Source organism: Neophocaena asiaeorientalis, unplaced genomic scaffold (genome assembly GCF_003031525.2).
Source record: "Neophocaena asiaeorientalis asiaeorientalis breed wild unplaced genomic scaffold, Neophocaena_asiaeorientalis_V1.1 scaffold362, whole genome shotgun sequence".
NCBI classification, from domain to species: Eukaryota; Metazoa; Chordata; class Mammalia; order Artiodactyla; family Phocoenidae; genus Neophocaena; species Neophocaena asiaeorientalis.
The window spans coordinates 2278784-2295221 of record NW_020175700.1 but is presented as its reverse complement, the minus strand read 5'-3'; the positions used below and the strand labels follow the sequence as shown (position 1 = coordinate 2295221).

The window sequence follows — 16438 nt, the reverse complement described above, 5'->3', positions numbered from 1 at the left end:
CAATATTGTTTATCTTCTCAAATAACCAGCTTTTAGTTTTGTTGATCTTCAGCATTGTTTCCTTCATTTCTTTTTCATTTATTTCTGATCTGATCTTTATGATTTCTTTCCTTCCGCTAACTTTGGGGTTTTTTGTTCTTCTTTCTCTAATTGCTTTAGGTGTAAGGTTAGGTTGTTTGAGATTTTTCTTGTTTCTTGAGGTAGGATTGTATTGCTATAAACTTCCCTCTTAGAACTGCTTTTGCTTTTGCTGCATCCCATAGGTTTTGGGTTGTGTTTTCATCATCATTTGTTTCTAGGTACTTTTTGATTTCTCTGTTTTCTTCAGTGATCTCTTGGTTATTTAGTAGAGTACTGTTTAGCCTCCATGTGTTTGTATTTTTTAGTTTTTTTCCCGTAATTGATATCTAGTCTCATAGCATTGTGGTCAGTAAAGATACTTGTTATGATTTCAATTTTCTTAAATTTACCAAGGCTTGATTTGTGTCCCAAGATATGATCTAGCCTGGAGAATGTTCCATGAGCACTTGAGAAGACAGTGTATTCTGTTGTTTTTGGATGGAATGTCCTATAAATATCACTTAAGGCTATCTTCTCTAATGTGTCATTTAAAGCTTGTGTTTCCTTATTTATTTTCTGTTTGGATCATCATCTGTTCATTGGTGAAAGTGGGGTGTAAAGTCCCCTACTATGATTGTGTTACTGTCGATTTCCCCTTTTATGGCTGTTAGCATTTGCCTTCTGTATTGAGGTGCTCCTATGTTGGATGCATAAATAATTACAATTGTTATATCTTCTTGGATTGATCCCTTGATCATTATGTAGTGTCCTTGTAATAGTCTTTATTTTAAAGGCTATTTTGCCTGATGTGAGAATTGCTACTCCAGCTTTCTTTTGATTTCCATTTGCATGGAATTTCATTTTCCATCCCCTCACTTTCAGTCTGTATGTGTCCCTTGGTCTGAAGTGGGTCTCTTGTGGACAGCATATATATGGGTCTTGTTTTTGTATCCATTCAGCCAGTCTATGTCTTTTGGTTGGAGCATTTAATCCATTTACATTTAAGGTAATTATCGATATATATGTTCCTATTACCATTTTCTTAATGGCTTTGGGTTTGTTTTTGGAGGTTTTTTCCTTCATTCATGTTTCCTGCCTTGAGAAGTTCCTTTGGCATTTGTTGTAAAGCTGGTTTGGTGGTGCTGAATTCTCTTAACATTTACTTGTCTGTAAAGGTTTTAATTTCTCTGTCAAATCTGAATGAGATCTTTGCTGGATAGAGTAATCTTGGTTGTAGATTTTTTCCTTTCATCACTTTAATTACATGCTGCCACTCCTTTCTGCCTTGCAGAGTTTCTGTTGAAAGATCAGCTGTTAACCTTATGGGGATTCCTTTGTATGTTATTTGTTGCTTTTCCCTTGCTGCTTTTAATATTTTTCTTTGTATTTAAATTTTGATACTTTGATTAATATGTGTCTTGGCATGTTTCTCCTTGGATTTATCCTGTATGGGACTCTCTGCGCTTCCTGGACTTGATTGACTATTGCCTTTCCCATGTTAGGGAAGTTTTCAACTATAATCTCTTCAAATATTTTCTCAGACCCTTTCTTTTTCTCTTCTACTTCTGAGACCCCTATAATTCGAATGTTGGTGCATTTAATATGGTCCCAGAGGTCTCTGAGACTGTCCTCAATTCTTTTCATTCTTTTTTCTTTATTCTGCTCTGTGGTAGTTATTTCCACTATTTTATCTTTCAGGTCACTTATACATTCTTCTGCCTCAGTTATTCTGCTATTGATTCCTTCTAGAGAATTTTTAATTTCATTTATTGTGTCGTTCATCGTTGTTTGTGGGCTCTTTAGTTCCTCTAGGTCCTTGTTAAACATTTCTTGTATTTTCTTCATTCTATTGGAGTTTGGATCATCTTTACTATCATCATTCTGAATTCTTTTACCAGTATACTGCCTATTTCCTCTTCATTTGTTTGGTCTGGTGGGTTTTTATCTTGCTCCTTCATATGCTGCATATTTCTCTGTCTTCTCTTTTTGTTTAACATACTGTGTTCGGGGTCTCCTTTTTGCAGGCTGCAGGTTTGTACTTTCCGTTGTTTTTGGTGTCTGTCCCCAGTGGGTGAGGTTGCTTCAGTGGCTTGTGTAGGCTTCCTGGTGGAGGGGACTAGTGCCTGTGTTCTGGTGGGTAGGGCTGGATCTTGTCTTTCTGGTGGGCAGGGCTGCGTCCAGTGGTGTGTTTTGGGGTGTCTGTGAACTTAGTATGATTTTAGGCAGCCTTTCTGCTAATGGGTGGGGTTGTGTTTCTGTCTTGCTAGTTGTTTGGCATGAGGCATCCAGCACTGGAGCTTGCTGGCTGTTGGGTGGAGCTGGGTCTTAGTGTTGAGACAGAAATCTCTGGGAGAGCTCTCACTGATTGATATTACGTGGGGCCAGGAGGTCTCTGATGGTCCAATGTCCTGAACTCGGCTCTCCCACCTCAGAGGTTCAGGCCTGACACCAGGCCATTGCACCAAGACCCCATCAGCCACACGGCTGTTGATGAATATGAGAAATATGAGCTCCCTGAACTGTTGAACCAGATTTAGGTGCTGTCTCTGAAGTGTTATTCTTGTGAGAATCTTCCATAATCAACTGTGCCTCTATGTATGTATTTTTAAGTTTGTATTCTGAAACAGTTTTAGGCTTAGAGAGCAGCTGCAAAGAGAACACACCACCACACACCTCATCCAATTTCCTCCAAAGTTAACACCCGGAAGAAACAGGATGCAGTTGTCAAAATTGCATGTAGTAGTAACCAAAGCTATAGACTTTCCTTGGCTTTCAGTCTTTTCATGAATGTCTTTTTTCTGGTCCTGGATCAGATCCTGCATCTCACATGCCTTTAGCTGTCATGTATCCTTAGTCTCCACTGGTCTCCACAGTTCCCTCAGTCTTTCCTTGTTTTTCATGACTGACCTTGACAACTTTGGAAGCGTACTGGTCAGGTATCTTGGAGATCATCCTTCAGTTTGGGTCTGTCTGATATTTTCTCATAGTTAGACAGATAGCATGGACTTTTGGAAGAAGACCACAGGGATGACGTGATCCTCTTAGCACATGATATCAGAAGGCACATGTCATCCCATTTCCAGTGATGTTAACCTTGATCTTCTGGTTAAGGTAGTGTCTTCCAGGATTCTCCACTATAAAATCACTATTTTTCTTTTTGTAATCAACGATTATTTGGGGAGAGACATTCTGAGATTTATTTATTTATTTTATTTTTTTCTTTTTTTTTGCGGTACGCGGGCCTCTCACTGTTGTGGCCTCTCCCGTTGCGGAGCACAGGCTCCGGACGCGCAGGCTCAGCAGCCATGGCTCACGGGCCCAGCTGCTCCACGGCATGTGGGATCTTCCCGGACCGGGGCACAAACCCGCGTCCCCTGCATCGGCAGGCGGACTCTCAACCACTGCGCCACCAGGGAAGCCCTGAGATTTATTAAATACCCCATTTCTCCTTAAATTTTTGCTAATTTTAGCATTCATCCATTGACTTTGCCTTCAAGGTCTGCACTGTGGTGTTACAATGGTGATTTGCCATTTCTCTCATTCTTTCTACCTGTATTTAATTAGAATTCTTCTCTGAGGAAGAGTTGTCCCTTCTCCCTTTATTTATTCAATCAATTACTTAGTAACAGTCTCAGTATTTTTAATTCTTTTATTCCTCTTGTGTTATAACCCAATAATATTGTTATTTATTTTGTTGCTTAAATTGTTCTAGATCTGGCCACTAGGAGCTCCTCTGAAAGGTTGGGCTCCTCTGACTTTTGACATACATTTCCTTATACTCTGGCACCTCTGGTTCATTGTGTATTTTCCTGACCCTAGCTCTAAAATCAGTCACTTCTCCAAGGAGTCTTGATTCTTTTTATTGGAGAATAGTGTTTAGAAACTAAGATCTGAGTGCGAGGTGTGCTCAGTTACCAGGTGTCATTGTTTTAAGACCCTCTCAGCAGTTACAGCTAGGAAATATATGATGTATATGAATTCATGTGTACACAACATCTATTTCTGTATCTATCTATCTGTATATATGTTAAAAAAAAAAGTTCATACTGAAACCTCCAAATACAACCCTGAAAAACAGGGTTCTTTACAGCGTTCCCCACCCACATTGCTTTATTGTAAGTTTTTTCTCGAGAAACCTGGCTTTCTTTATCTACAATGTATAGTAGTTGCTTGCTTAAGGGTGTGTATGTGTGTAACAAATTTACCATCTTGAGCACTGTGATTTCATGCAATTTTTTTTGGTCTCCATACTTATGGTATCCAGTCAGAAGAGTTTCCAAAGTTATTTAGAGCAGCTCTTCAGTATCCCCTTCAGTATCATCATATCACTCATTTGTAATAACGTTATATTCATGTATCATGGTCTGTACTTCATCTTGGGTTCCCCTGGAATCCTGGTTGACTTTTTTTAATGGCATATAGTAAAAAAATCACTCTTTGTATTGTACAGTTTTGTAGGTTTTAACAAAAGCATAGATTCATGTATCGAACAATACAGTATCACAGATAGTTCCATCCCCTCAAAAATTCCCTTATACTACCCCTTTTGTATTCAACTCCTCTCCCCACCCCTGGCAACCACTTATCTGTTTTGCATTTTCCATTATGAAATATAAATGTAATCATATATATACTATGTAGTCTTTGGGATCTGGCTTCTTTCAATTAGCAAAATTCATTTACGATTCATTTATATCGTTGTGAATAAATACTTCATCCCTTTTGTATTGCTGAGCAATATTCTTTTGTATGGATGTACCAGAGTGTGTATACCCATTTATCTGCTGGAAGGATATCTGGGTTGTTCTCACTTTTGGGAGATTATGAAAAATATAAGTTTTTTATATAAGCATGGTTTTCAATTCACTTGAGTAAATACTCTAGGAGCAGGATCGTTGGGTTGTATGATAAGTACATATTTAACTTTATAAGAAGTTGCCAAACTGTTTTCCAAAGTAGCTGTACCATTTTGAATTCCAAGCAGGAATACATGAGAATTCTTGCTGCTCTGCATCCTCACCAGAACTTGGCATTTTTAGTTTTTTGGTTTTGTTTTTGTAATTTTAGTCATTCTAACAGGTGTGTAGTTGTATCATTCTGGATAAAAATCTTTTACTAGATAGGTGATTTTGCAAATATTCTCTCCTTATCTGTAGATTGTCTTTTTATTCTCTGAACAGGGCCTTTTCATGGAGTGAAACTTAAATTTTGTTAAATACCAATATATCAATTTTTTCTTTATGTTTTAATTCTCCAATGTTTTCTTCTAGAAGTTTCAGAGTTTTGTGTTTTACATTTGGATCTATAATACATTTTAAGTTAATTTTTGTCTAAGCTATGAATTATACATCGAGGTTCTGTTTTTGCATATGGATGCTAAATTGCTGCAGCCCCATTAGTTGTACTGACTATCCTTACTCCACTGAATTTGCTTTACTACCTTTGTAAAAAACCAACTGAATATATTTCTGTGGGTCTAGTTTCTGGGCTCTCTGTTTTGTCCTTTGACCTAATGTGCGCATCTTTCTGCCAGTATCACACATTATTATTGTAGCTTTATTGTAGGTCTTGAAACCAGTTAGTCTTAGTCTTCCTATTTTGTTCTCTTTCAAAATTGTTTTGGCCAATGTAGTTCCTTTGCCTTTCCATACATATTTTAGAATTGGCTTGTTGATATCGACAAAAAACCTTGCTGTGATTTAAACTGGGATTGTGTTTTAATCTGTTGACCAATTTAGGAAGAAGTGACATCTTGACAATATTGATATGATATCTCTCTCATCTGGCTCTTTGATTTCTTTCAACAATGTTTTGTAGTTTTAGCATGAAAATCATGCAAATATTTGGTGAGATTTGTAGGCATTTTTTTGAGTAATATTTAAATGGTATTTTAAAATTGCATATTCCAATTGTTCACTGGAAGTTTTTTTGTAGGTTCTTTTATGCTTTTCTACATAAATATTATCTTCTGTGAACAGAGTTTAACTTCTTTCTTCCCAGTGTGTATACATTTTATTTATTTTTATTGCCTTACTGTTTCATCTAGGACTTCCAGTACAGTGTTGGATATGAGTGGGAGAATAAACAACACTGTCTAGTTCCTAATATTATTTTACCAAAAGACTGTTTCCCCCTTATTAAGTATATTAGTTGTAGAATTTCTGAAAATACTCTTTATTAGGTTAAAAAACTTCCTTTCTTCTCCTAGTTTGATGAAAGTTATTTTTATTATGAATAAAAGTTGAATTCTGTTAACATGGTAAATTATATTGATGAATTTTCAAATTTAGAATCAGCCTTGTATTCCTGAAATGAAACCCACTTGGTTTTAATATATTATCCTTTTTAGGATACTGATGAATTTATTTACTAATAAACTAATATTTGTTGAGGATTTTATGTCTAGAGTTCATGAGGGATACTGGCTTATACTTTTTTTGTAATGTCTTATTCTGATTTGTATTAGAGTAATGCTGGTCTAATAAAATGAATTGAAAGGTGTTCCCTCCTGGGACTTCCCTCATGGCGCAGTGGATAAGAATCCGCCTGCCAATTCAGGGGACACGGGTTCGATCCCTGGTCTGGGAAGATCCCACATGCCATGAAACAACTAAGCCTGTGCGCCACAACTCCTGAGCCTGCACTCTAGAGCCCGCGAGCCACAACTACTGAGCCTGCGGGCCTAGAGACCATGCTCCTCAACAAGAGAAGCCACTGCAAGGAGAAGCCCGTGCACCGCAACGAAGAGTAGCCCCCCCTTGCCAAAACTAGAGAAAGCCTATGTGCAGCAACCCAACGCAGCCAAAAAAATAAATAAAATTAAATCTTAAAAAAAAGAAAAGGTGTTCCTTCCTTGCCTCTATTCTGAAATAAATTATGTAGAATTGATATCATTTCTTCTTAAATGTTTGGTAAAATTTGGCAGTAAAACTCTCTGCATCTAGAGATTTTTTGGGAAGGTTTTAAAACTAGGAATTCAATTTCTTTAATAGATATTTACTATTTAGGTTAACTATTTCTTCTTCAGTGAGTCTAATAATTCTTTGGTAATTTGTATTTTTAAAATAATTTACCCATATCATCTAAACTATCAAATCTATTAGAATAGAGTTGTTTGTAGTATTCCCCTTGCCCCCTTTTTAAGTTGTAGTGTTGTTTTGTTTTTAGATTAACTGTTATACAATAATTGTTTGTAGTATTATTCTGTAGCTTATCTTCTGTACAATAATCATTTGCAGTATCTTTCAGTATCTTTGGGTTATGTAACCTCTTTCATTCTTAATATTGATAACTTGTGTTCTTCTCCTTTTCTTCGGTAACCTTGACTAGAAATTTAGCAATTTTATTGATCTTTTAAAAAAAACAGCCTTTGGTTTGATTCCTTTTCTCTACAGTCTTTCTGTTTTAAGTTTCGTTAATTTCTGCTCCTCATTTTTTTCTTTTCTTCTGGCTCCTTTTGGGTTAAGTTTGCTCTTCTTTCCGTAGTTTCTTATAGTAAAAGCTTACTGATTTGGGAACTTCGTCTTTTATTATATAAACGTTTAGTGCTATGAATTTCCCCTCTCAATGCTACCCTAGGTGGTCCCTAAAATTCTGATATGCTATATGTATTTCAAATTTTCCCCTGAGATTTCCTCTTACACCCATGAGTTATTTAAAAGTATGTTATTTAATTTCTATATGTGGAGACTTTCCTGTTGTCTTCCTGTTATTGATTTTGTTATGCTCAGAGACTGTAATTTGTATGATTGAAATTTGCTAAGGTTTGTTTTATGGCAGAGGATATGGTCTAAATTGCTGAATGTACCAAGTGCCCTTAAGAAGAATGTGTATTCTGCTATGTGAAGTGAAGTGTTCTATAACTGTCTCTTACATCAGGCTGGTTAATATTGCTCAGGTCACCTAAACGCCTAACTGATATTTCTGCCTACTTGTTCTATCAATTACTGAGAGAAGAGTGTTGAAGGTTCCAACTACAATTGTGGATTTTTCTCTTCCACCTTTTAGTTGTATCAGTTTTTGCTTTATGTATTTTGAAGTTGTGCTGTTAGGTGCATACACATTAAAGATACTTATTTCTTGGAATATGGACTATTTAATATCCTTCTTTATCCTTGATAATATTCCTTATTGTGAAGTCTACATTGCCTGAAATTAATATGACTACACTAGCTTTCTTTTGGTTAATGTTTGCATGGTATATATTTTTCCATCCTTTTACCTATGTCTTTATATTTAAAGTGGATTCTTATAGACAGTATGATCTTCCTTTTTTAACCAATCTGACATTTTGTCTTTTAACTGATGTTTATGACCACATTTACTTGTATAGTTGGATTAAAATCTACAATCTTGCTAGCTATATTTCATTTGTTCCATCTGTTCTTTATTATTCTCTTTTTCTCCCATTTCTTGGGCTACTGGAGCATATTTTATGTTTCTATTTTATCTCCTCTATTGACTTATTTATACCTCTTTTTATTTCCTATAGCTGTACTAGGGTTTACAATATACATCTTCAGTTAATTGGAGTTCACCTTCAAATATACACCTCATCATGTGTAAAGACCTACAACAGTATATTTCTAATCCCTCCGTCGTCATTTTATTTTTACATATGCTATAAACACAAAAGTCATTGCCACTATTTTTGCTTTAGAAAGCCAATTATCTTTTGGGGCAAGTAAGAAGAGGAAAAACACCCAGATCTTGGTTTCTATCATTCTCCAATAAAAGGAACCAAAGTTCCTCAGAGAAATGCCCGATTCCAGGACTGGGGCAGGAAATACACAAGATGAGCCTGGAGCATTCTGTAGTAACCAGAAAATAAAATAGTAACCCCCACTTTCCTCCCTGCCAAAAAAACCTCACAAAGATGAGGGTACATAAAAGAGGCACAGGAACCATTTGAACAGTCCTCAACAGCTAAAGCTGGAACAGTTTGAGCAACAGAATAAACTAATATTGGTATTGATAGAATCATATATTAACAGAATTTAGTATTATAACCCAAAGTATAAAATAAATGTCCATGAGTCCATATTAATATTCGCTATAAATAAATGATCAAATAAATGAGAGAGAACAGATAAGTCACCTGTGCAGAAGAACTACAAATAATGTATGTAGTCTGCCCTCAAGGAGGTAGGAGAATAACCCCCACTACTCCTTAGGTGTGGGCCTTGTACAGTAACTTCCTTCTACAGAAGACAGTATGGGAAGGGGGAAAAGAGTAGCCAGTGAAATACTACACCAGCAAGATGACCAAAGTGATCAACAGTCATGTTGATAGTATGTACCCTTGATATAATGTGATGAAAATGGCACTTTAGTTCCACAGCCTTCCACCCCCAAACACATATAACACCAGTCTAATCATGAGAAATACATCAGAAAAACCACAATTCAGGAACATTCTACAACATATCTGACCAATACTCAGAACTGTCAAGGTCATTAAAGTCTTAGAAAAACTATCACAGCCAAGAAGAGCCTAAAGAGACATGACTACTAAATGCAATGTTGTATTCCTGGATTGGATTCCAGAACAGAAAAAGACATGGGGTTAACAACTAAGGGTATCCTAATAAAGTGTAGACTTTAGTTAATAATAACGTATCAATATGGATTCATTAGTTGTAACAAATGTACCATACTAATGTAAGATGTTAAGTCACAGGAAAAATTGGGTGTGCAGCATATGGGAACTTTCTGTACCACCTTTGCAATCTTTGTACAAATTTAAAACTGTTCTAAAATTAAAGTTTATCAAATGAAGGACAAAATGAATTTTATTTTATCTTCATTTATTCCATTTCCATTGTTCTTTATTTCTCTGTATAGACCCAAGAGTTTGCTGGTAGCATATTCCTTCTTCCAAAGGAAATCCTTTAACATTTCTTGTAGAGTATGTCTGCTGGCAATAAATTCCCACAATTTTTTTTTGAGAATGTTTTTATTTCTCTTTCATTTCTTGAAAGGTATTTTTGCTGGGTACAGAATTCTAGGTTGAAAGTTTTTTGGTTTTTGTTTTAATTTCAGCACTTTAGATTACTCCACTGTTTTGTAGCTTGCATAGTTTCTGAAAAGAAGTACGGTATAAATTCTTATCTTCATTCCTCTGTATATTTATGTGTCTCTTTTCCCTGGTTGCCTTTAAGATTTTCCTCTTTGTCTTCTGTTTTAGTAGTCTGAGTGTGTGTGTGTTTGGTGTTGGTTATTATTTCTTCAAACACATTTCTTCTGCTCTGTTCTCTCTCTCTTCTCTTTTTGGAATTCTAATTATAAACATGTTAAATCATCTGAAAAAGCCCCACAAATATTAGAGGCTTTGTTCTGTTTCTTTTTTATTTTGATTCTTCTCTTTATATTTCAGTTTGGGTAATTCCTACTGACCTGAAGACCTGTAACAGGTCTTTCCTCCTGCTAGGCCTTTTAGTACAGAGTTTGAGTTAATTTAATTAAGAACTGGGCTGGGTTTGAGCTTCACTGTTGCTATGGCTACCCTCAGTGTATCCACCACAGGCCTCAAATCCCTCTGGTGGGAATGGAAGATTGGTTGGCTAGAGGTTTTTTGTTTATCTGTTTTTTCCCCAAAGACTGCTCATTCTCAGTTTTAAGCCTTCCCCTTTGTGCTGTGCCTCAGGCTGCAGCCTTCTCAGAAATTCTGCCATGTTCATGACATTGTTCCTGCTCCTCCACCATGGGCTGAGAGAGTTTTCCTTTTCCATTTCCCCAGATACAATGGGAATTCACCAATGCCTAAGGATGACCATTTATGTCATTCATCTCCTCACAGATTACGACTTCTGTTCCATAGGAGTGAAAGGGGAGAAGGATCCAGGCAAAACTTTTTGCCCCTAGTGCAGTGGCTGCTCTTCCCCTCTCTTCCCGTTGTACACCACAGAGGAGACTTTTTCAGGATATTCCCAATTTTTTCTGTGAGCACCCAGTGGGGTTCATGGAGAAAAAGCCTGCAAGAGGGCTTAAGACTCCCTACATAGCAGTCCCAGGGGTTTTACAGAGTCCTGCCAGTGAACACGTGGCCTCCAGCAATTCACCAATCACCCTAGCTTAACTCTTATTATCTGTGTCTTGCCCAGATAAAGTCAGTGCTCCAATGTCCTCTCCCTGCAGTATCTGTCTCTCCCTAGAGTCTAGGCCAGTTGTTTGCCCTGAAATCTCAGCACTACAATGTGTTCAAGGAAAACTATGAAATTGTTTGTCCAACATTTTTTCAGCGTAAGGCTGGGAGCAAGTTTCCAATTTTCTGTATCTCCGAATGAAAAAGCACTTTGTTTTTTGACTTAAAGGGTTTTGGTTCTGGCTCTCTTTTGTGCTACCCTGGACCAGTACTAACCTTCCCTCGGTTTCCTTATCTTACCTGCCAAGATCACTGTTTGAGAATCAAATGATACAATGCATATAAAGATGTTTGGGAATCTATAAATCATTATACAATGTAGAATTATTATCTAAAGCCTGATAGCATTACTTTCACTTAGCAAACAATCAAATGGCCAGTTTAGCAGCTGCATAGTAGAAAGACCACCTGACACATCACATTGATTGTTAGTAGTCAAACAGCTGCTAAAATCAGAATGGTTTTAAAACTTGCATATATGTTCTAACTTTTTTCTATAGAAAGCTAAGGGGGGTAGACATATTGTCCTCTTCTTATAAACACAGGATTCAAAAGCAAATGAGGCTGGAACATTGTTAAGGGCTGGGGTGGGCAGACCTGTATTCTTATAAGAGTTAAATGGGAAGGTTATTTGAGAAGGAATAAACAAAAATTATGAGAACAACTCATCCAAGTTTTTATGCATTCTTTCCTATTCTACAATAGTTCTCTTTGGTATGTAGAATTTTCTAACAAATAATTTAGTATTTCTCTTACAGAAAAGTATGTGAAAAAATTACTCAAAGTATGCAGAGCACAGAGAAGAAGTACTTAAGTCAGGTTTAATTTATCAAATTGAGGATGAGATCTCTATGCAAAGATTCCAGTTTGGTAAATTAAAATTAACATAATAACTTCTCCATATTTAGCTTTAATTTTAAATAACCATTAGGTAGATTTATTTCCTGTTTTTTCATAATCTGATTCCTGTGTATTTAAAATAGACTTGTCTCTTCAAATGCTAATTTCAAATAGAAATACTCATTAGGAAAAGGTCTAGAGTCTATGGAAGTACAGTAAATTGCAAAGGAGAACATACACTATGTATACAATACATGTTTTAAAGAATGAAATTGAAGAAAGGTTTAACGTACCAGTGGAGGCATCATGCCCTTGCTTGAAGGGGGGATGACAACTCGAAGATCTGGTTTTCGACTGTTCATTCCAAGACTGCCACCACCTGGAGGAGGGGGAGACTTTGTAGGCATAACTTTGCCTAAACTATTTGCACCAGTAGTTCCAATCAAATTTGGAGAAGCTCTTGAGTTTACAAATCCATTCCCTGGAAAAAAGAAATACCATTCATTAACATGAAACGAGTCATTAAAATACTGTGGTACAAATATGATACAAGTTTTCCCCAGTCCCAGTTTCAAGTGAATTTTATAATAAAACTCATGAATATCTAACCATGTCATCTTTGAATATTTTAAAAATAAGCAAAGAGAGTGAAGCAAGTCTGAAATACATATGAAGTTTAAGACTAATGCCACTTGTTTCCAGTCTTACTGCTTGGACCTGCTGACAGAAACTTAAAACACAAAATATGTTTCTAATGGGGCATCTCCTATTGGGGACCAAGATAATGGGGATATATAAGAAGATGCCTGAGACCAGCCTATTCATTCATTCTCACAACAACAAAGGCACTCCTACTAAGTTCTGGGCACAGAACTAGGTATCAGGGCATCTCCTTAACTGAAGCTTATTTAGCACTCAGCTCTAATGCCTTATTTTCACCAAGTACTTCTTCCTTATAGCTCTACCTGTACCTGTTCTGTTCTTTAACTACCATTAAGGTCTTCTTTAAGTATTTGTTATTTATCTGACTTCAATCAACTAATTCCTACTTTTTAACTTTCCCTAAAGAATTGTCTATCTTTCTTAGATAGGAAATAAGGAAAAAGATACAGTGTGGTATAGGTTCTATTGTATATACACAGTACTTTTGGGCACCAGTTGAGATAGAAAATTAATGTAAGGGATCATCCCTATTTTCATGGATATTGCAGTCATTCTAGTCCTCCTCATGTGTAGCCATGTGGCTTGGGTAGGGCTGACTCCACTTCAATCCCCCTTGCCACAGATATTACAGTATATAGATGTTAATTTAAGGGCACCGAATAAAAGAAAACTTTGTTGGCTTAAGAATTCCACTCCTAGGGTTTATTACAAGCTGACCAAAAACAAAATATTCAGAATAGTGAACTAGAAGTTCCTGGAGGGCTGAAGAGGCCTCCTGAATTCTCTGGGTGGGACTCAGCATTCACACATCAATAGTAGCAACCATCTAAAATCAGACAACACAGAACTACCGTTACAATTTAGAAATAAACTTTTAAATGTCTATTAGGTGTAGAGCACTATGCAGTGAGGAGGTTATAGGAAGGGATTAAAAAAAAAAAACCCTACATGGTCTTCAAGCAGCTTTTCACCTAGTTAGCAATAACAGGCATACACCACAGAGACATGAAGATGTCAAAATTATACTTAAGATATGGGCAACACAATGAAATGTAACCACACAAAATTTACAAGGAAATAGAAAGCAAAGCACTGATACAGGCATGTGGGCTTTTAATTAGGGAAGGCTTTGTGGGATCAACTATTTAAGCAGTCTGAAAGGGCAAAAGATGACAGAAGGCAGGCATTATGAATAAATGTGAGAAAAATACACTAAAGCATGAATGAACAAAGTGTGACCAAGGAATGGTGGGGCAGATAAGCACAGAGTCCATGGCTTCAGCGACTGTCACAAGGAAAGGGCAGTTGTATTTATTCTGTTCTTTTCCTTCCAGTATAAAGCAAAAAAGACAACTTTAGAATCCTCCAAAAAGGACTTCCCTGGTGGCGAAGCAGTTAGGAATCTGCCTGCCAATGCAGGGGATATGGGTTCGAGCCCTGGTCCAGGAAGATCCCACATGCTGCGGAGCAACTAAGCCCATGCACCACAACTACTGAAGCCCGTGTGCCTAGAGCCCGTGCTCTGCAACAAGAGAAGCCACTGCAAGAAGCCCATGCACTGCAACGAAGAGTAGTCCCCGCTCACCGCAACTAGAGAGAGCCCACGTGCAGCAACGAAGACCCAATGCAGCCAAAAATAAATAAATTAAAAAAAAAAGAATCCTCCAAAAATAAACAGACACCAGATATTACAAATACATCACATATATATATGCGATATATATATATATATATATATATCGCATATATATAACACATGTCTGTGTTAAATACATGCAGGGACTAACCAAAACTAAGTATATCTGCTGTGTGCTTAACACCGGCCTAAAACCTCCCTAAAATCTCACCCTGAGAAGACTATTCTAAGAAGTGAAATGTAGTACAATGAGTACTGCAATGAGTTAATGACAAAAACCAATTGTGTACTGCACATATTTTTCAGTTTAAGAGCTTTTGTATTGGGTTATCAGATCATTTTAATTCTATGAAAGTTTCTTGAATGGAAGAGAAATAATTAAACCCACTAAAATCCACATAGTGTCTGGCAGTTTATAAAACATTCTCAGGAACAGAATATATAACGAATAGGGTCAACTGATGAATAGATATGTAAATTCTAAAATTAAAAAATATAACTAGAAAGAGATTAAGTTCTTGAAGTTCTGCTGAAGGAAATGAATGCTTCAGTATATTTGCTTATATAAGAGTTTGAAAAGATATGTTATTTAGGTGAATTATTTATAGGAGAAACTAAAAATTAATGTATTGCTAATGTGATATAATCAACTTTGTTGGATCCTAACCAGAACATTTTCAAGGGACAAAGAAAACAGAGAAGTGAGGTGCAGCATTTAGGAACTGGCCTGTATCTCTTCAGCACTTGTCATTCAAAATGTTGGGATTCCAGATGATCAGTGCTTCTTTCCCCCTCCAACTTACTCTCACCCAATTCCTCTTGCTTTCTCCAAAACTTTTACCAAGTGACCTACCATTTTTAATTCATTATGTGATTTAATTTTGTTGTGGGGACTGATACTTCAGTTAACCTTATGAGGTTATTTCCTGCATTCTGCTTCCATTATCTTGAAGGGGTATGTATTAAATCTGGGCTGAATCTCCTTTCCACACCTCAGAAAGCAATTTCCTGCACTCTGTTAAGCTTCAGAAAGCAGTGCTGTTAAAAAAACAAGCTCTGCACTAGGCCATCCCCTGTGGAGCAGAGCTCATCCATGAATTGGGCAGAGGTTAACTGCTAAGCAAGTCATCTGGATATAAAATGCTCATCAAATAATTTTATACAAAAACCTGAAGGTTTAACAGAAACCAGTAGAAAGTAAGTACAAATTTAAAATGCTTCTCTTAAATAATGGCATGAATGTGTGTTCTTAATTTCTCTGATAATATATAGAAGATTCTTATTTACTTGATTTGCACTCAAATCTGAAGGATAAAGCAGTATTTCCTCTCAAATACATTATAAGATGATGCAAAGGTGTAATTTAGAAAAACGCATTATTAAGAAGCACTAATGTGCTTTTCCCATGTGGAATCTATGATGCTTTTCAGCTAGACGTGGTACCATAGTAACCCATGAGAATCAAATTACAAGAGTGAAAGGGGACCTAAAAGCACGATATTTCTGAGTATAAAGTCAGAGTCTGCAGCAGATGATTACAGGATGATGTAAGAGTTTGGTAACTTGCCAGATTGAAACAAGATAATCTTATATGCACCATTTGTTATTTTGTGGAGTGTAGTGATATACTTCCTAATGTGTGCCTTCTTACCTCCTGTTCGTTTTTTATGACAAAAATGAAGTATTGTTGGGATAGACTTTTGAGGTATATACTTTAAGGATATAACTCATCTTGTCACAGCCTACAAATTTAGGAATAAAGTACTGATTCTAAATGAATAAACCCAATTTAATGTGACTTTTGTTAAAATGTGTTTTCAAGCTTTATGATAACTTATGCCCCGACACAAATGTGACAAAAATGCTTTCGAGCAAACTGCATACTAATGCTTCCAGAAACTTGACAAAGCTGATCTTAATTATGGTCCTACAGCTCTAAGGCAAGTCATTCAATTATATCAATCTGGCTTCTATTTCAGAATATTGTATCATCTGAAATACTGCACTGAAGTGGCTGGAAAGCACTCCCACGTTCTTAATACTACTCTTTTAGGGCTATTACTATGAATCCATTTGAGAAGTTGAACTGACATGCA

General features: G+C 36.5%; 1 protein-coding gene across 5 annotated transcripts in view; it reads right to left on the bottom strand.

Annotated features, from left to right (window-relative positions):
- MEF2A (myocyte enhancer factor 2A) overlaps nucleotides 1-16438 on the bottom strand; it is a 168991-nt gene that overhangs the window by 15792 nt on the left and 136761 nt on the right. For all 5 annotated transcript variants that reach the window (XM_024732044.1, XM_024732043.1, XM_024732045.1 and 2 more), the window contains one exon: nucleotides 12337-12524. In XM_024732044.1, the coding sequence (XP_024587812.1) occupies nucleotides 12337-12524 (188 nt within the window). The remainder of the gene's footprint in view (nucleotides 1-12336; nucleotides 12525-16438) is intronic.